Source organism: Lissotriton helveticus, chromosome 9 (genome assembly GCF_964261635.1).
Source record: "Lissotriton helveticus chromosome 9, aLisHel1.1, whole genome shotgun sequence".
Lineage (NCBI taxonomy): Eukaryota > Metazoa > Chordata > Amphibia > Caudata > Salamandridae > Lissotriton > Lissotriton helveticus.
Window position 1 is genome coordinate 788,945,931 of NC_136070.1, and position 22,179 is coordinate 788,968,109.

General features: G+C 40.8%; 1 protein-coding gene across 1 annotated transcript in view; it reads right to left on the reverse strand.

The window, feature by feature from the left end:
• LOC144781872 (cytochrome P450 2C19-like) overlaps window positions 1-22,179 on the reverse strand; it is a 303,887-nt gene that overhangs the window by 100,287 nt on the left and 181,421 nt on the right. The window contains exon 7 of the mRNA XM_078660916.1: window positions 10,622-10,809. Within this exon, the coding sequence (XP_078517042.1) occupies window positions 10,622-10,809 (188 nt within the window). The remainder of the gene's footprint in view (window positions 1-10,621; window positions 10,810-22,179) is intronic.

Below are 22,179 nucleotides of genomic sequence, written 5' to 3' on the forward strand. Positions count from 1 at the left end.
GTTTCTGGCTATCAGCCGTCTTCCGCCAGGATAGCTTGATTCCAGTGGCATGGAGAGCACAGGACCCACGTCTGGGCATACCCATCCCACTCGGGGTGACAAATGCAAAAACAACAGTTGATGGACAGAATGCAGAACAATGTCGTACATCACCCCAGTACAGAGATCTGGGCCTAAATCCATCGTTTTTTTGCTCACCATGCCATTCCAGTTTGAACCCAGCCATATGCAAATCAGTCTTGATCCTGAGCCTCATAGGAACAGTCAAGCCCGAACTGCCAAGCCAGGTCCTCCCTGGACTGGAAATAAGCATCCTAGGACCGGTTTCGGGATGGCATGGTGAGCAAAAGAAGGTTGGATTTAACCCAGATCTCTTGACTGGGGGTGAATGTTTTGATTTGTTCTGCATTCCGTCCATCAATTGTGTGTCTTTTGCTTTCTTGCCCTAAATGCACCAGGTATGCCCAGACGTGGGTCCTGGGCTCAGGGTGCCACTGGAATCAAGCTATTCTGGCTAAAGAGGGGTGAAACCCCGAAACCGGTCCTAGGATGCTTGCTTCAGGTCCAGGGGGAACCTGGCTTGGCAGTTCAGGCTGGACTGTTCCCATGTGGCACAGGGTCAAGACTGATTTGCATATGGCCAGGTCTAAACTGGGGTGGCATGTTGAGCAAAAGAATGATGGATTTAATCCAGATCTCTTGACTCGGGGTGAATGTTTTGATTTGTTCTGCATTCCGTCCATCTTTTGTCTTTTGATCACAATTATTAACATCACTTTAGTTTATACAGTGTCATTCTTATAAACATACAACACAAATGTCTCTTTTGAATACACCTATATTAGGGTGCTTCCATAATCTTTTAAAGTGGTTGGGTGTAATACAACAATTGCCCTAAACTGTACTGCAAAAAGCAAATTAACCAGAGACCTTTTCACTGGGTTTTTGGGTAAAAGGTTCTCCCCACAAGAACATTTTGAAAACTTGGGTCAAATAGTGCATTTTAAACCAAACCTTTCACATAAATATATTAAAAAGCCATTGGCAGACGAAGGTCCGTCACCTGAAGACTACCAGTGATCTCCTTACACGTCGTCTGGAGGATTATGAAGGAAGGGCTAGGCGGAACAATGTTTGTATCATAGGGGTCCCGGAGAAGGCGGAAGATCCAGCAGCTGACCTCTTTGTCGAGAACCTTATTGTTAGCCACCTTGCACCTAAGGGACTGAGTAAGTTCTTTACGGTTGAGCGGGCTCACAGAGTTCCGGGCGGTACACCGAAGTTGGGTGCCCCACCGCGGCCTATAATTGCGAGAATCTTCAATTTTCGTGATAGAGACACTATCCTGCAGGCCTCACGGATGGGTGGACCTACAAAGTTTGAGAACACAAATATCAGCTTCTACCCGGACGTCACCCAATCGGTCCAGAAGCAAAGACTTGGTTTCCTGAGGGTGAAGAGACGACTGCGTATCATGGGCCTCAAATATGTCATGCTTTTCCCGGCCAAGTTGAGGATCGAACATGCGGAGCGGACTTATTTTTTTGATCGACCGGAGGTGGTGGCCAACTGGCTGGACACTCTGCCGAACCAGCATCCATCGGAGGATCAGTCTGGCGGGGCGGAGGGCGGGCCGACGGAACAGGAATAGACACCGGTTGCTTGGTTCCCAGGGTCATTTGTAGGCCTTGAACTGTGGTTCGATAATCCTAACATGCGATTTAATGTACATTTGGGGGGTTGCGGGGCTATTGGTTGTTCTTTTTCCTCCTCTGAGTGTCTTTTTGTAGCTTAGTTAGATGTGGGGGCGACAGGCACACTGCAAGTTTGGGTGGCTTCTTAGTCTTACGCAGGGGTGCAGGGTGGGGGGTTTTGTAACGGGATGTTGGTGGGGGTGGGGGGTTTTGTTGGGGTGTGTGTGTGTTTTTCTGCAAGGTAGCGTATCCTTAGATCGTTTAATGGAAGTGCTGAGTTCCTTCTGGGGATGGATCTTTTTCCTTTTTCGGGATGGGGGGTAGAGGGCTGAAACTAATGAGTTGGAATGTGAATGGGCTGGGAGATAGGATAAAGCGTGGGGTGGTGTTGCAACTGTTGAAGCGTTTCTCCCCTGATGTAGTCCTTCTTCAAGAGACGCACTTAAATTGGCAATACTTGTCATGCTATGAATAGGAAGGGGTATCGTTTGGTCGCACATGCTGGGTTTTCCTCCGGCTCCAGAGGGGTTGGAATCCTCATTAAGAATTCTCTCCCACTGGAGGTTAACTCCACGGTTCTCGATGATAGAGGGCGCTATGTCGCTCATGCGGGTAGATGGGAGGGCCGGACCCTTTCTCTGGTTTCTGTATATGTCCCCCCTGGCCTGCAATCGACTACTTTCGCGGACTTGGGCGGGTAATTCTCGCTCTCCCCGAGGGGTCACTGCTTCTAGGTGGTGATTTTAATGCGGTCGTTTCCGGTATGGTTGATTGACACCCGCCCAGGGATCTAGGGAGCTCACAGAACTGGCTTCACGGTTTCCTTGACACTTTGGGTCTGGTAGACTGTTGGAGATTGTTACATCCTGCTCAGCGGCAGTATACGTTTTATTCGGGCGCTCACGGTAGCCTCTCTAGGATTGATTATGTTTTGATACCGGCTGCGCAGGCTCTTTCTATCACTGAGGTCAAGCATTTGGCTCGGGGAATTTCGAATCATTCTCCATAATGGCTTCAGATGGAGTTGGATTCCGGGACCGAGGGACGGGTTGCCCCGATTAACCCTTGGTATCTCCGCAACCCTAAAACTCGTACTGCCCTGTTAAAATCTCTTGAACTGTATTTTTTGGAAAACGAGGGTTCTGTTTCGTCAGAGGTATCGCTTTGGGAGGCTTTCAAGACCGTCCTTAGGGGTCAGGCCCTGTCGTTGATAGCAGGTGTTAAGAAACGGAGGGATGAGGAGGTGGTTAAGATTGAGACAGAGATAGCGGACTTAGAGCTAGACCTGGAGCGGGGAGTCACCCGAGCCATGACGCATGTTCTGCGACTAAAACAACTTGATTACAGGGCATTGGTTACTGATGCGGCTAAGGCCATGAGTAGGGAACAGCAGGGACGTCTGTATGATGTGGGAGATAAAGCTGGTAAATTGGTTGCGTGGCTGGATAAGAAAGATCGAGCTAATCGGGTGGTGCCTGTGATCGAGACAGCTACTGGTGCTCGGGTCTCTGACCCTAAAGAGATCGTTCAGTGTTTCGCGGATCACTTCAAAACAGTGTACTACTCAGTGTGGGACAGGCCGGAGGAGGACTCACATCTATTGTTGCGTGATATTGCTTTACCGCGTCTCTCTGATGTCGATAGAGAACAAATGGACGCCGCCATAACAGCTGATGAAGTGGCTCTTGCGATTCGTTCCTTGCGTTCGGGGAAGGCCATGGGTCACAACGGCCTGCCTATTGAACTTTACAAGTTGCGCCCTGACAAGATGCTCCCTATCTCCGGGATATGTTTTTGGAGTCTTGGGAGTGTGGCTCTCTCCCCCGTGATCAGTGTTTAGCTACCATTGTGGTGATTGACAAGGAGGGGAAGCCGAGAGATAAGTGTGCGTCGTACTGACCTATATCTCTTTTAAATGCCGAACCTAAGATCCTCATGAAAGTACTGGCTAACCGATTGATCACTGTTATTAGCGAGTTGATACATCCGGATGAATCCGGTTTTATCCCACATAGAAACACCGCTCTGAATCTTAGGTGTCTGCATGGTGTTCTCGCTAGAGCTGCGACGTTGCGTGAGCCGGCCATCTTGGCGTCGTTGGATGCCACGATGGCTTTCGATACCGTGGAATGGCCATATTTATGGGCCGCGTTGGCTAAGTTTGGGTTTGGACCCGGTTTTATTGGCTGGGTGAGGCCACTCTATGAGGACCCCCTCACGCAAATCATTGTGAATGGCCGAGTTTCAGCTCCGTTTGGTCTTGGAAGGGGAGCATCGTCAGGGTTGTCCTTTGTCGCCGCTCTTGTTCGCCCTACCTCTCGAGCCCCTCGCTGCTTGGATCCGGTGGGAGCCCTCGATGAAGGGTATCCGGTGGTCCCCTGAGTTTGAAGATCGCATCTCGCTTTATGCAGATGATATCTTACTGTACTTGACTTCGCCCCGGAAGTCATTGATAGTATTGTGCAATGTTTTGAACTCATTTGGTAGGAACTCAGGCCTAATCATTAACTGGGCAAAATCCTATCAGGTGACGTCCCTATTCTTCCAAATAACTGTCCCATCCAGATTGCACAAACGGGGTTTAAATACCTCGGTATCTATATTTCATTGGACCCCACAATTCGGTACGAACAGAATCTCCTCCCACCCTTGTCTAGATTGAAACAAGATGTCGCGGGTTGGCGTAAGCTTCCGCTTTTGCCACTTGGTCGTGCGGCCCTCTTTAAAATTATGTCTTTGCCTCGTTTTCTTTATGTTCTCCAAAACATTCTTGATATGGTTCCGGCTAGCTATTTCCGTGCAGTCGAGGGTCTTCAAAGGAAGTTGATTTGGGACGGTAGACCTTGTATTGCACTTGCTAAACTGACGCTCCCGTGGTACGATGGGGGTATCGCTCTCCCTGATATAAAACGTTACTATTAGGCGTCTCAATTGGGAGCCATTAATCATGGTATGTATGGTCCCGAATTGAACCCCGCCTTTGCAATGGATAGATGGCTGTTACCTGGGGGTAACTACTATAGAGCGCTGTACTCTAGATCGGTGATCAAGGATTTGTCGGGACCTACCAAGACGGCAGTACGTCTGTGGCAGGATGCAACTAGTTCAATGGGATGGAAAGACCGCTTGAGTCGAGCGACCCCGCTTTTTGGTTCTGATAAACTTGGTAAACTGTGAAAGACCAAGGGGTTCGATAAATGGGACCTCATTGGTATCAGTAAGGTGGGAGACCTCTGGGTGAAGGGTCAGGTTAAATCGTTTGAATTGCTAAAGAAGGAGTTTGAACTAGGTGATTCAGAGTACTTCCGTTATGTTCAAGTTCACCATGCTTTGAGGTCGGTTTTCCCAGTGGGGGAGGTAATTCCGGAATCGTCCCCGCTCGAAGATAGATTGTTGGATGGTCATATGCCTGATAGTACTATCTCCCTAGTCTACAAAAAATTAATAAATGATAGGTCGGACCTCCTTTTGCATCTTCGGGACTTGTGGACCCGTGACTGCCTTGAGCTGGATGACAAGGACTGGCAATCTGCGATCTCCTCTCCCAAAGAGGTCGCACTTCCAGCTCGACTCAGACTGGTTCAACTTAAGATTCTTCATAGGATATACGTCCCAGGCCCCCGTTTGGTCCACATGGGCTTTTCTGAGGAGGGTTTGTGCAAGCGAGGATGTGGGCAGATAGGGACATTTCTCCATATTATCTGGGAATGTCGTGAGGTTGCTGCCTTCTGGAGCGGGGTACATGATGTAATGAAGGAAGTGACGGGGTTGCCCTCTTACCGGAAGCTAGGCGATGTCTATTGAATGTTTGGGAACCCACGCATTATAACGCAGCCCAGACTCAGTGGGCGACCCTGGGGGCCATGATTGCCAAGCGAGCCATTGCTCAATTGTGGAGATCCCAAAGGCCACCTACAGTTGACGTATGGAAGGAAAACATGGATTGGTGCATGTTCAGGGGAAAAACAGTGTATTTGGCCCGGGGTCGGCCCTGGAAGTGGTGTAGAATGTGGGGACCCTGGAATGCCTACCGTGGAGATATATGTGCACCGTCTATAGTGGATAATACTGATGTCCCGCTTTCCCCCTGACCCCGCATTCTGACTACTCTATTGTATGTGCATTGATTTTCCCCCTGTCCTCCCCCCTCCCCTTCCATACATTGATTGCTGATTTCATTGCATTATCTTTCCTTCGCTGTTTGAATCGACACTTTGTGTAATATATTTCCTTGCCTTGCTGTTTATATATTTTTTCAATAAAAAAAAGCCATTGGCTATGAAAGAGCACTCTTTAAATATATATGAAATTTCATGGTGTGCCAAGCCAATGAAACATGCTAATCCACAGGAGTTGACCCTCTTTTTTTCAAAATGTGCTATGGATGCCCTCATATGCCAAAATAACCTCCATTGTGCTAGGCAAGTATTTTGCCATGGGTGTCCCCTATTTGCCATGGGTACCACCTATGCCGACAATTACATATATGCCAGTCCCTGAATTTTGATATTAACGTTATCCATGCCCCATGGATGACCCTTATACCAAGATTTACTTCCAGTATGATGGGCCAGCATTTTGTCATGTTTGTCCCCCTCCTATATTTTACAGCTGTCATCCCTTATGCCAAACATTACCTCCAACATGCTAGTGCCAGCGTTTTGCCATGGAGGTCACAAATATAAAGTAGTATCTCTAGTATATCAGTTCAATGTCTGTCAATAATTGCATCCAGTATGACAACACCAGGGCCAAAAGCAGACTTGGGAGCATAACACCACATTCTCAGTCATGCTAATTTACATTCACTAACTCACACTCATTCTCACCTACTCACTGTTACACACTGATTCTCACTCCCTTACACTCATTCATTCTCACGTTCTTGCGCTCAATCATAGACTCACTCACAGTGTCGCTCATTCTTACACTGATTAACTCACACCTACTCACACCGACTTGCACTCTCTCTTACTCTAAACTCCATAATTCTCACTCACCCTGACTCACTCATACTCATTAACTGGCATATAATCTAATTTATTTCCACTCCTATCACTGACTGTCACTGTCACTTTCACTCACATGCTCACAACCACTTACACATAAACACTCCCTCACACACACACAAATACACTCACACAACATACATTTAAAACATTTGTATTTACCTGATATTTCAGTTTTTTATAACACTAATAGTGAATAATGTACAATTATTCACTGTTAGCATATTTAAAACTCTGCTGAAAAGAAGAAGGTTGAAGCTGTCTCTGTCTTCTTGGCACTGACTTTGCCACCACTAGGACCAGGGGGTTGCAAAGGCAGTGTTGGGGGTTGTAAGGAACAAGCAAGGGGTTGAAGTTGCGACTCCTGGTGACCTCTAAATAATGCCCATGTCATTTACTGGGTATGCTAGTGCAGAACCTGGACTGTGAGCGCAATTACAACAAGCATTGGTAAATGCATTAGGTTTCGCCTATGTGATTAATAACAAGCTGTTTTTTGTTGTAAGTTGTAGCGTGCTGAGTAGTTGCACAATATAAGTTACAGAAAGTCTGTTAAAGTGCACTTGTTTATGTACCAAAAGGCAATATATTGTGCTATTACTAGTGGTATAGTGCGAGTAAGTAATACCTACATTTTGAAAAATTAAATGAAAGAGGGAAATAATAGAATTAATTCATGTAAAAGCAATATTGTGTGTTTAGAGGAGTTCTGATACATTTTGAGCACAGGGCCACTGCGCCTGCTGCACCATTCAAATGTAAGGTAACTACACTTGTTTAGTAGTAAAATATTGCAATATTTGGTGTTTAGAGGGATTCCTAGAGCTTTGGGACCCGGTGTCACTGCACCTGTTGCACCACTGAAATCATGACACTAGTGCCTAGTAGGTAACTACACTTGTAACTGCTTATTTAGTAGTTAAATATAGCAATATTTGGTGTTTAGAAGAGTTGTAATAACTTTTGGCCCTGGTGCCACTGTACCCGCAGCACCATTGAAATCATGGCCCTAGTGCCTGCTTATAACTGTACTTGGACATCCTGTTTAGTAGTAATATTTAGCAATAGTCTGCTTTTAGTGGGGTCCCAGGAGCTTTGGTCCCTGGTGCCACTGCGCCTGCTGTGCCATTGGAATCATGGCCCTATTGCCTGCTTATAACTGTACTTGGACATCCTGTTTAGTAGTAATATTTAGCAATAGTCTGCTTTTAGTGGGGTCCCAGGAGCTTTGGTCCCTGGTGCCACTGCGCCTGCTGTGCCATTGGAATCATGGCCCTATATAGCAAGATTAGGTGTTTAGAGGAGTTCTGACAATTTTTGGGCCTGGTTCCCCTGCACCTTTCAAAACATGACCCTGTTGTCTGCAAGGTAAGTGGACGTGACTGCCTGTTCAGGAGTAAAATATAGCAGTATTAGGTGTTTAGTGAAGGTGCCTAGAGCTTTTGGTCCTGGTGCTACTGCACCTGCTGCACCATTCAAATCATGACCCTATTGCCTGCTAGATAAATGCACTTGTGACTGTCTCGTTTAGTAGTAACATTTAGAAATAATCTGGGTTTAGTTGGGTCCCTAGAGCCTTTGGCAATTGCTGCCATTCAAATCAAGCCCCTTCTAACTGCAAGGTAACTGCAATTGTGACTGCCTGTTTAGTAATCAAATATAGCAATAGTATGTGTTTATGTGTGTAATTAGAGGAGTTCTGACTACTTTTTAGCCCAGTGCTACTGCACCTCCTGCACCATTCAAATCACGACCCTGTTGTCTGCAAGTGAACTGCATTTGTGGTTGCCTGTCTAGGAATACAATATAGCAATATTAGGTGTTTAGTGGGGTGCCTGGAGCTTTTGCTCCCGGTGCTACTGCACCTGATGTACTTTTGAATTCAATACCCTAGTGCTTGCTAGATATCTGTACTTATGACTGCCTGTTTTGTTGTACAACATAGCAATATTGGGTGTTTAGAGGAGTTCTGTCAACTTTTGGCCCTGGTGCCACTGCACATGCTGCACCATTTAAATCAACTCCATTTCAACTGCAAGGTAACTGCATTTGTGACTACCTATTTAGTAGTAAAATATGGCGATATTAGGTGTTTAGAGGAGTTCCGACAACTTTTTGGCCCGCTGCCACTGCACCTGCTGCACCATTCAAATCATGACCCTAGTGGTTGAAAGAGAACTGTACCTGTGACTGACTGTTTAGTTGTGAAATATAGCAATGATCGGTGTTTAGTGGGGTGTCTGGAGCTTTTGGGCCGGGTGCCACTGCACCTGCTGCACAATTTTAACAATGACACTGTTGCCTTGTCCAGGACCACTGTGTTTATAACTGCCTGTTTAGTAGTACAATATATAAATATTTGGTGTTTAGTGGAGTTTTGAAAACTTTTGGCTCAGTGCCACAGAACCTGCTGCACCATTCAAATCATGACCCTGCTGTCTGCAAGGTAACTGCACTTGTGACTGCCTGTTCAGTTTTAAATTTTAGCAATAATCTAGGTTTAGTGGGGCCCCTAGAGCTTTTGAACCCAGTGCCACTGCACCTGTTGCACCATTCAAATCAAGTCCCTTTTAACTGCAAGGTAACTACAATTGTAACTGCCTGTTTGCAGTCAAGTATAGCAATATTATGTGTTTCGAGGAGTTCTGACAACTTTTGGGCTCGATGCTACTGCACCTGCTGCACCATTCAAATTATAACTCTGTTGTCTGCAAGGTAACTGCACTTGTGGCTGCCTGTTTAGTAGTAAAATATAGCATAGTTCTTGCATATAAACTTTATTTTTAAAGTGCAATGTTTATTACAACATTTAAAATTGGATCGTAATGACCGAATAGATTAAGTTGAAAAAAATCAATCCGATAATGCCTACAAAGTGCAAAGAAAGGTACTGGGGCATGAATAGGAAATGCCACAAAGGTTCTAAATCTAAAGCACTGGCTTTACACAATTAAGTAAAAAAAAGCAAGCATTCTAGCACACTGTTAGAAGCTGTCTGCCTTTTTTGTGGGAAGAGATCTTATCTTGACCGTGAATGGGGCTTAACAGTGATAACATCTTTAGTAGAAGTATCGTAAATGCGTGCAGCCAGGGGGTTAACAAAAAAAAAGTTCCACATAAAATCGAACACAGTAATTCTGGTATGGGAACTGATAAGAGCCCTTTTGTAAGCTATATTAAATACAAGAGATTTCACAAGCACAGTGTAAGAGCTGTCCAGGCGAAACCTAAAAGTGTGGTGTTCACAGTACTTGCACAAACCCTCGTTTCTACTCTGACCAGCTGAATAGTGAAAAGTAAAGCGAATGTTAGAAAAAATCAATCCGGTTTTCATTGAGGCAATGGAGCTTGCCTCTGCTTCAAGGGAAGAAGGGATCACCCGCATTTGGGTGTAGTGTACACCTGCAACAGCTTGTGGAGTGTTGCCGGGGGGGGGGGGGGTGTCTTGGAGATACCTTCCCAAGGTGAAGATAGAAAGGTGCACTGATTGTTTACCACCTGATATGAGGGATACAATCAGTGCCTCACACTGAAGGTCGTTAACCCCCACGACTGTTCGTTAATAGGGCTCATGAACAGAGGCTAAGCCTTTCTCTTTTTTGCATGGTGAAGCAAACATCCCCATTCAAGTGAGGATCTACCCTTTGCACTAGTACAAATGTGCACTGGTATGAGCCATATTAAAAAAGTGGGCAAGCAAGATCTATAATATCAAAGTGCCCTGGTGTCAAAAAGGCAGACACAATCACTAATTGTGCTACATCTCCACCCCAGAGACTTTGTGTAATAAGGCCCCATTTGTAAGTTGAGGGGAGTTTTCATATAGCTAACAGTATAATAATGTGACCTAGGACAGTGCTGCACTTGATTGTAAATCTTACTATATTGACGTAAGAAATCTACAAGCCAGAACAGTACCTTAGGAATTGTGTATCCCTGGAACTTGGTGTCAACAGTCACACAATGAGGGACACCAAGTGGGAAGATGTCAATGAAACGCTGGACCTCATGAATGAAAGCATCTGTGTAGGGCATTTTACCCCGGTCCTCCATGCAGGGGCTGCGGTTCTTCCCAATCACTCGATCAATTTCCTCAAAAACGTTTTCTGTAAAAATGAAATGTCAGCATTATTGATAGTTCAATACACACATCGACCTCTGATGAGCCTCGTAGAGTTCAAGGCTAGACATGCTTAGGTGGGCCATAGACATGCCCTTTGGTTATACTGGAAACCTCTGTATCTATAAATCTATGTGTGTGTGGTACATATCTACAAGACCGGTGTAAGAGTCAAGAGCAATACAACTAGGGTAAATACAGAAAGCTCGTACATTTATTCAAATGCTCTCATAGACTGATAAGGCAAAATTATTAATAAAGTTCCAAAAATGTTAGGGACTGTCACAGGTGAATTATTACAGATGAAAGCCAATTTGAACATGTGGAATTTCAGCTGGTCAGGAATCTAGAGCCATGTTAGGTTTAGTGATTTAGGTAGGATGACTATGGACTTCAGAGTACCAAGAAGATAAGAAGTCCTGGGCTGATTAGGCTGATCACCACCACAGACATATAAAGACAGACTATTTAATCATATATTCTTGTACATATTTCTCAGTTATAAAGGCGTTTCATTTAGTATTAATTGCGAGTTTATCGTATGTTTTGCTTTATTATAGGTTAATTGATTAGTCCACATATTTGTATAAGTCTGAATTATAATGTGCATCAGATTTTAGTAAATGTGCATCAGAATTCATATGCTAATTCTTGATTTTACATAATCATAAGGTTTGGCCATTTCATAATAGCAAGAAAGGATATAGAAGTTTGATGCAAAGGCATCTTTGGAGAGAGACATATTCAGCTTTCCTTGGGTGTTTCAAGCAAGCTGTGTAATGCTAGTATCCAACCTGAAGACCATAGGCTGGCACAAGCTTTACCATTGAATCTTACAGCTCAGAACACCATATTATAGCAAAGCTGAGACCTTCTCAAAGCGCAGAATCTTATCAAAAACAACTTTATTATCCAGCAAATGTATGTGGGTTTTAGGCCATCTGGGGAATGCACATTTACAAACTTTTGACGCACAGCAGGCCTTTCTGCTGCACTGTCGTGCGTCAAAAGAAAAGGGCAGGAATCGAGGAAACACATTAGCTTTTTCTGATAATGAAGCACACAAGATTTATGCTCTGATCAATGAGGTGGAAACTACCAGTTCAAGTACAGGCAGCATCCGAAGCCACATAAAACAATTGTGTGTAACCAAAAGAGAAATTAGTCAATGACTACACGCCAGCACTCTCATCAAATACCTCTGAGTACAATTTATCCCAAGAGGATTAAGAATCTCACTCAAACCATCTCTTTGCAAGAATAACTCGAAGTTCATTGAAAGATGGTATGCTATTCTCAACAAATGTTCTCTTGATTTAATCTTACTAATTGTTGAAGAGCTTTCTAAACTACTTGATGACCTGAACAGCGGAATTATTCAACTTAAGCAAGAATTATCCCCTAAAATGAATGCTGATGATTGGTTTAAAACTCTGAATGACATTAACAATCAACTTGAAAGACACACTCAAGAAATGAACAGATGTAAAATACGGAAATTCAAGCGAGATACTATTGAGGGTGAAGCTACTTCTCAGGTTTCTTTTTAGGTCTCGCACCTGCGACACAGGGCGAAAGCCCTGTCGCAGCGAGACCCTATTGCTTTCGGCTCTGCTTACAACGAGCCAAGAGGGAGACAACAGATGAGCAAGCGCAGCATGTCGGAATCGGATCAGGTCACGCGCGTGAACACGCGCTCCGATTCCGGCATGCTGTTCACAGAGACACGCGTGCATACCCGCGTGCGCGTGCACACACACACACACACAGAGACAGGCACACGCACACACAGACACACACAGACACACATGCACAGACACACATGCACAGACACACGTGCACACACACACACGCCCTTGCCCAGCTGCCGGCCGCGGCACTCATCGCTCACCACCACCTCCTCGATGCGGCCGCGGGCGGTGCAGCCCCGGATGAACTTGTGCTCCACGATGAGGGTGGTGGTGGCCACCATCTGGCCCAGGCCCGTGTCCTCCACCACCACCACATAGGAATGTCTGACAAAATATCGACATTCACAATATCGACGTACAAAAATATCGGAGCAAAAATATCGAAATCAAATATATCGGCTTCCTATACTTAACTAGATATATACACAAATATCGATTTTTTAATATCGATATACAAAAACATCGTTTACTTTTATATCGACTACATTAACATCGGAAAACAAAAATATCGCTATCTACAAAAAATAATGACATTAACTATAATATCGACATCAAAAATATCGTGCACTTCAATATCGGATTATCAGCTATATCGACTTTTTATATGCATCTGTTTGTATAATTAATTAACGTTTTATATGTTTTCACATCTAAATAAACACACAATACTTAAATTAATACTATAGACACACTATTAATTTGTCAAAAATATCCTATTGGTATAATTATATCACCTACACATATAAAAATATTCTATACTACTTTGTATAATTTTATTATTTTTTTTGGTTTTTCACTTCTATTACAAAGTAATCACAACTGAAATTCAAATATACTAACTAACCAATCACAAACCTAATTTTTTAAATGAACCAATAGCAAAGTAATTACTACTGACACTCCCCTATATAAACAATTAAAATCTAAACACAAACTACTTGCCAAAAGTCACTGAAGGAGATTTATCTCTATCCGAATTGCTGCACAACAACTAGAAGAACCAGACTATCAACCTACTATCACATCTTCTAAGTAAGTAAATAAAATAGAAACTGCATTATTTGCTACTACTACTTACTTACCTGCTAAATACCCAGTGCCCCTTTGCTATTCATACTACTTAACATGCTAAATAATTATATGAAACTATTTTTTTTAGATACAACGACTACTGAATATTCTACTCAAAATAACTGTGAACAAAGCATAGGAATACAGATTCTAATAACTATGTAAGTAATTTCACATTGTTTCATTATGTGCACATAAATCTAAACACACAGAAATAATGACTTTTGCCCCACATATTCCTTTTTTTCTGTAGATTCTACTACTGAAAACTGCACTACTAATGAACTAAGGACATCAGTACTATTTCTCCAATACATTTTACTAAGTAAGTATTATGCAACTGAAATAAATGTGGAAAAACAATACAAACATTTAGAACTGTTCTAATTATTTTCTATTATATATTGTTTATTTACAGAGCAAACACAACGAATAGATATACAGACATAATACAGAACTCCACATTCTGAATAATAAAGATACTAATCACAAAGTAAGTATATTAAAGAACATAATTACCAGATAATCTATTAAAAAACATACCAACATGGTGATTATTCTAACACATATGTTCCTTTTTTATTTAAGATAACACTACAAACTACTCTCCAGAAGCTGAAGAAACAACTATACTGGCAAAGACCAACCTAAAAGAATATGTAAGTATCTTCACAATGTGAATCATGAAGATACACTTTTGTAGTAGAAATGAGCTCTAACATTGCAAATGTACCGAAACATTAATTAATAATATACTACTTTCATGTTTTTCATAACAGCTACAACAACATCACAAACAATTATCCCCAACAAAAGAAGCAAGCAACTCCTAATTTTGCTGTAAATTCTAAAACACGTAAGTATAAACATTCCTACTTATCACTAACATAGATTATTTATCACATTTAATTTGACATTAACTATTATATATATATTTTATAGATATACAAAGTACAAAATGACCGAAGGAGCCGAATTTGTGACCAGCCAGAAAGGAAAACTATTACTATGCTACATGGGTTACACTTATACACAAGAAAAGCAATATAGCATGAAAGTTAATTGGAAATGTTGTAAATATTATTCTAACAAGTGCTATGGCAGAGCAACAACTAGAGAAGCTACAGTACTGTATACTAGGGAACACAATCATCCACCTAATGTTACTGAAATAGAAGTTAGAACAGCTTTGGAAAATATAAAAGAAGCTAGTACAGGTTCCCAAAAGCAAACAAATTTCATTTTAAAAGAAGCCATTCCTAAAATCCCAAAAACTGCCACAACTCAAATGCCAAATATCCTCTCCTTAAAAAGAACTATAGCACGAACTAAAAAAGCTACTACTGCTACAACACCATCTCCCAGAACATATCAGGATATAAATTTAACTGCTAACCAAATAATAACTTTAAATAAACAACCATTTATAGTTTACGACAACGAAAATAATGACAAAAGGCTTATAATTTTTGGTACCAATATGAATTTAGTTAAACTACAGCAAAACCAACATTGGATGATGGATGGAACATTTAACATCTGTCCCAAACCATTTTTCCAATTATACACAATACATGGCCTCTACCACAACTGCAACATACCTTTGCTATATGCACTATTACCAAACAAAAATAATTCCACATATATGGAATTAATAAATATAATTAAACAAAAAACTAATGATTTTTCTCCTGAAAAAATCATTCTTGATTTTGAGCAAGCAATGCTCTCAACTATCCTAAAAATCCACCCCCATACCTGCATTCAAGGCTGCTATTATCATTTAAACCAGTGTTTATGGAGACACCTTCAAAAAACTACCCTAAGTGTCGAATATGCTACAAACTCATCTTTTGCTTTCCAAATTAAAAAACTCATTGCACTTGCTTATGTCCCTGAAACAGACGTAGCTGAACACTACAACATTCTTATAGACAGCCCCTTCTACAAACAAAATGAAGCTAAATTAAGTCCATTTCTCGACTACTTTGAAGACACCTGGGTAGGCAGACTCCACAGATCTGGCCACAGACGAAATCCCAAATTCCTCATACCCTGGTGGAACGTTTACAGAAGTACCCTTAAAGGAGAATCAAAAACTAACAATGCAGTGGAAGGTTGGCACAATGCATTTGTACAATCAACTGGCAGAACCAAACAAACTCTAGAACATTTCATTAAATGCCTACAGAAAGAACAGAGCTACCAGGAATTTAGAATGGACCAATCTGTAACAGAACTTGTCCCTAAAACATCAAAGCAAAATAAACAAATGCACAAGTACCTGGAAGAACAAGTTAAACTTTACCCTAGTACAAAAGGCATAGAATACCTAAACATCATTGCCAAAACACTACTCTAATTAATTCCCAAAATGTTATAAAACACTAAAAGTATCACCTAAGTATGCAAAAATATGTAACGTGAGCTTCTAAAGTATTTAATGTATGCAATATATAGAGATATTATTATAATATATGCACACATTAAAACTAAATAACAAGTAAAAAACAATTCCATAATAAAAATAACATTACCCACCCACACAAAATAAGAAAGCAAGGACTTACCAATCATGTTGTCAATCCAATAACGTCCTTCTCCACCAAAGTAATCAAGGTAGTGCAAAATTAACCCCAAAAATTTTTTTAAAATACAACTGTTCCAAAATTAAGACATCCACGTTGTCCAGAGCCATCGAATAACCATAAAAAACCCGAAAAATTGGAAAAATAGAAAGAATCGCTCCAGCAAAACCGAAAAATGTAAAGAAGTGTTTGTAAAGCAGTGTTGAATTAAACAAACAAACACTTCCTTTAAAAAAAAAACGGAACTTCCGATGTAGCGTACACCTATGACAAAAACATAGAAAACAGACATTCCCACCCACATTAATTAGATAGTAATTAGGTACAAAATATTAAAATTGATGATTTCACTTGTAGATATACCGTAAAAGACTAAAATTCACTCTATATATAATGATTTAACTAACTAACACTATGTGTATATACCATAAGTAATTATCTGTTTTCGAAATCTAAAAAATAACTCCCTCACATTCAACAACACAAAATATAAGGTCACTAATCTCAAAACATCATTAAAATACACATAAAACATATAAAATAAACCTTACCTGAAGCGACGTGAAGTGTCTCCCAACCGCGATCAGCCCTTCTTCCAAATAACCCAAAACGACCTAACCCGGTTACAAAATAAAGCACCCAAATGCAATAAAATAGTCCCAAGTATAAAATATAATATCTATACTTAACTAAATAGGCAAAAATAAACATTAAGTTTCTATTATTGTAAAGAAATATTTACTTTAATCCTACAATGATTTGATTAACAAATATATAAATGAATGTAATAAATACATATTAAAAAAAGAATAATATTTATGTTAACAATATCTAGAAATATAAGAACATTGTCACAAATTATAATAATTGAAAAATATGTAAAAAATTTGTGAATTATATAATAAATATTTGATGTATTGAAATGAAGTGGAAAAAATACTTTTGTTATTTCTACATTTCTTTCTGAAATTACAATATGTAAAACAGATAATAAATAATTTTCTTTTTTTTACAAAAAGGATGAAAATAATAATGCTTCTGTATAGTTGCTTATCATTGTGTTTATAAAATATGTTTATAAAACCAAATGTAATAAAAATATTTTTGTAATGAAATAACATTTTATTTGTGAAACATAAATAAAAATAATGTTTCTACAATCATGTTGAACAATTTGTATCATTATCTTACTATAATGTAACAATCTTATTAGAAATTTTGCACTGTATATTAAATGTGAGTATATGTTGGACTCTAATAATTTAATTATTACTATACCAAATCCAGCGTACATTAAATTAAAACTGACCCTGAACCCAAACAATACCCCTTTACCCAAAAACTGAAAACTGACCCTGAACCCTAAAAATACCCCTTTACCCAAAAACCCAAAACTGACCCTGAACCCTAAAAATACCCCTTTACCCAAAAACAGAAAACTGACCCTGAACCCAAAAAATACCCCTTTACCCAAAAACTGAAAACTGACCCTGAACCCTAAAAATACCCCTTTACCCAAAAACCCAAAACTGACCCTGAACCCTAAAAATACCCCTTTACCCAAAAACTGAAAACTGACCCTGAACCCAAAAAATACCCCTTTACCCAAAAACTGAAAACTGACCCTGAACCCTAAAAATACCCCTTTACCCAAAAACCCAAAACTGACCCTGAACCCTAAAAATACCCCTTTACCCAAAAACTGAAAACTGACCCTGAACCCAAAAAATACCCCTTTACCCAAAAACTCAAAACTGACCCTGAACCCTGTATATACCCCTTTACCCAAAAACTGAAAACTGACCCTGAACCCAAAAAATACCCCTTTACCCAAAAACTCAAAACTGACCCTGAACCCTATATATACCCCTTTACCCAAAAACTGAAAACTGACCCTGAACCCAAAAAATACCCCTTTACCCAAAAACTGAAAACTGACCCTGAACCCTAAAAATACCCCTTTACCCAAAAACCCAAAAACTGACCCTGAACCCTAAAAATACCCCTTTACCCAAAAACTGAAAACTGACCCTGAACCCAAAAAATACCCCTTTACCCAAAAACTGAAAACTGACCCTGAACCCTAAAAATACCCCTTTACCCAAAAACCCAAAACTGACCCTGAACCCTAAAAATACCCCTTTACCCAAAAACTGAAAACTGACCCTGAACCCAAAAAATACCCCTTTACCCAAAAACTCAAAACTGACCCTGAACCCTATATATACCCCTTTACCCAAAAACTGAAAACTGACCCTGAACCCAAAAAATACCCCTTTACCCAAAAACTGAAAACTGACCCTGAACCCTAAAAATACCCCTTTACCCAAAAACCCAAAACTGACCCAGAACCCTAAAAATACCCCTTTACCCAAAAACTGAAAACTGACCCTGAACCCAAAAAATACCCCTTTACCCAAAAACTGAAAACTGACCCTGAACTCTAACAATACTCCTTTACCCAAAAATAATTATTATTATGTAATTACAAATTAATTATTAATTAACAATAACAATAAAGTAAATATATTAGCACATTAGCTGTAAATAAATAAATTTAATTATTAATATTATTTTTTCCAAATTAATTTACAATAAGTAAAAAATATATATTTAACTAAATGAAGCTAATTATTATAATAAACTAATTAATATTAATTAATTACCAATTAATTATTATTTAAAATTATGTAAACATTTATATTAATTAATTAACTAATTATTAATAATTAATTACCAATTAATTATTATTTAAAATTATGTACAAAATTATATTAATTAATTAACTAATTAATATTAATTAATTACCAATTAATTATTATTATTTAATTACCAATTATTTATTATTTAAAATTATGTCCAAAATTATAATTAGTAATTTAATAATTAATATTCATTAATTACCAATTAATTATTATATAAAATAATGTACAAAATTATATTAATTAATTAACTAATTAATATTAATTATTTACAAATTAATTATTAATAATTTTTTTTTACAAACATATATTAATTTATTAATTATTTTTAGATTACTTCCCACCCTTATCCCCTATAAACCCAATAACCCGCTCCTAAAACTTGATATCTATTATTATTTATTAATATTAATAATTTAAATATTATTTTACATTTTATCTTTTTTTTCATATTTTTTATTATTTTATGTATTTTTACATACATTTTAATACACTCCCCACCCTTATCCCCTATAAACCCAATTACCCGCTCCTAAAACTAGATATGTTTAAAAAAAAAAAAATTTATTAAATATATTTTAATTTTTTAATATAGACCTTTTTATCAATTTTTTATGTACAATTATTATATTTTTTCCTATACTATTTATTTTTTCCATTACTACACGATATTTTGTATTGTCGATATTTTGTCATACGATATTATTATTGTCGATATTTATACTTACTTACCTATTACGATATTTTTGTATCCGATATTTTTGCTTCCCAATATTTTTTACCTTCGATATTTTAACTTCGATATTTTGTCTTTACGATATTTTATTTTCGATATTTTGTCTGAGTACCCCACATAGTAGTCGCCCGTCCACCTCATGTGCTCGAAAGTGCTGGCGAAGCGCTCGGGGGTGGCGCGTCCACCTCGGTCAGCTGGCTCAGCACCTTGAAGAAGCCGCAGCCCAGGTCAGCCCGGCAGAGGGGCCGCAGCGACAGCCTGTCGCCGGGCTCGGCGGGGGAGATGGGCGGCGAGAAGGACACCGTGTTCAGGCTCCAGTCCAGGTCGAGCAGCAGCCGGGGGTCGAAGAGCGGCGTGTAGTCCGGCATCATGGCAGGAGGGAGCGGCGACGTGTCCTGCCTGGTCGCCGATACCAGCCCGGCAGGAGCACGAGCCTCTGACGTGGCACCGCGGGTACCGGCTCCTGGCGTGCACCGTGTGTTAGCCCATTGGGAAACAAGCGCAATCGCAGGGTGAAATAGGTTGGAAACAAGCCGCACCCCTAGCGTGACGGAGAGGGGTAGGAGGCAACCGAAAGAGCCATTGCACCAATGGGGAAGCAGGAACTCTGAGGGCGGGAGTACTGTAGCGGAAACCGGGATTATTTCATTGAAGAACTGTAGCGTGGCAGAGAGCCTAATCAAATAGTGGCCGATATAGACCATTGGCGATGAGCCACGTTTACTTCTGCAGAGCCCATCATAGGACAATGTATTTATTTTATTTAGAGTTGTGAGTGATGCGCGAGCAGCGCCTGGACCGCTCCCCCAACACCCTCACTTTGTTCTGTGTGGTGGCGGAGACTCCCCCCCCCCCCCCATGGTGTGGCATGTACCAGGCAAACAGTATTGAACAGCACGTCGAGTGCGTCATGAGGTGCTTTTACAAACCAGTATTTACAATGCAGTAGGCCTTGCAATTGCGAGAATTCGAGCTTTTGGTGTTGTAAATGACAATGCCTTTTATTGATATGTTTTGAAAATTAACACATAAATAAAAGGCAATGTAATTTACAATGCCAATAGCTCAAACTCTCGCAAATGCGAGACCTATTGCATTGCAAATGCTTGTTTAAGACAGGGTTCATTCATAGACAATGAACCAGGCGGGGGAGAAATAGGAACAGAAACAACAACCAACCCAACAACCATGAAGAGTGACCAGGAGTCACAAAACATGATGTGAGCGGAATTAGGGAGTAGCATCTTTTCTGATCAACTTAGCCAAATAGAAATTAATACTCTATGGAACAGAACTTCCTTTGTTCCCTCTTATCATTTGAATCCTTTGGAGCCAGAAGTGAGTTTTTTCAAATGCATGCGTACCCTTCGCCTGCGACACTTTTTCACAAACATAATGGATAATCTACCATCCAAAAACAAAGGTACACTTAAAGGATTGTGTCGCATTGGGCAGGAAACACATGACAATAGGATATGCGGTAAACTCTCAGTTTATTCAGATTTTGGGGAATTGCTCGCAAAAGTGTACAAAATGACACGTTGGGTGGTGACGTCATCTTCAGGGGGATCGGATCCTCTCCCTCCTTCGCGTCGCCTTAGATGTGGTTCCCTCAGGGACTCGGAGCAGGTACGGGGAAAATAAGAGAAAGAAATGCCAAAATAGGGGAAAGGGAGTGGGGAGTACTCACCCAGTTATCTGTGGCTGGTGCAAGGGGGGAAGAACCATCACTGAAGGCAAGAAGGGAGGACGCGCCAGATGCTCCCAAGTTTGTAGCTTCAGAATGGTGCAAGGTTTCAGAAGCCTCCCCAGCCTTTCTGATGGCATCTCCACTCCTTTCCCTGTTCCCCAGAAACATGCTCGTACCTGCTTAAGCCACGTTCCTCTGGGAACGTGGCTGGGCGCTGCGTGGGGTCTGTGGCCTCCTGGCATTTCCACGTCCCGTTCGCTCCAGCTTCTCTGTCCCTCTCTCCGCGTTCGACTCCTTAGCTCCATCTTCGTGATCTCACTCCCGTCTTCTTCGTCCTTCCGGGTATTTGCTGCCTCTCAATAGGTCCCGGCCATCTTATCCAGGACTGATGTTGAGTGATCCCACGCCCAGGGAGCGGGGCCAGAAATGTTGTTCAGTTGGGTTTAAAGGGCCAGTCCTGTGTGGCATAATATTTGTCCTGGTCTCTCCAGTTGAAGTCCACAATCGGGGGCTGTAAGGAAAAGAGTGGGGTGGTCCTGTGAGGCGATGATTGGCACAACTGCGCGGGGTGAGGGAAGCTGGAACCCGACAGATTGTTATCTAAAAGTACGTACATAGCTCCAGTAAGCCATAACATTTTGGTCTTCTTTGAGATTAACATTAAACATGGCTTCCAAAATTTATGCAAAGGCAAGAGGACTAAACATTCAAATCTTACTGTTAAAGACCGTGGAATTCTTGCAAACATAGCCAATAACCCTGAAATTACATGCAGTAAAGCTCATAAGGGAGGAGCCTTGGTAATTATGGATTCCTCATTCTACTTACAAAGGGGCATCGAACATGTGCTTCCCCCTCGACTTAGATGAAACTCAACA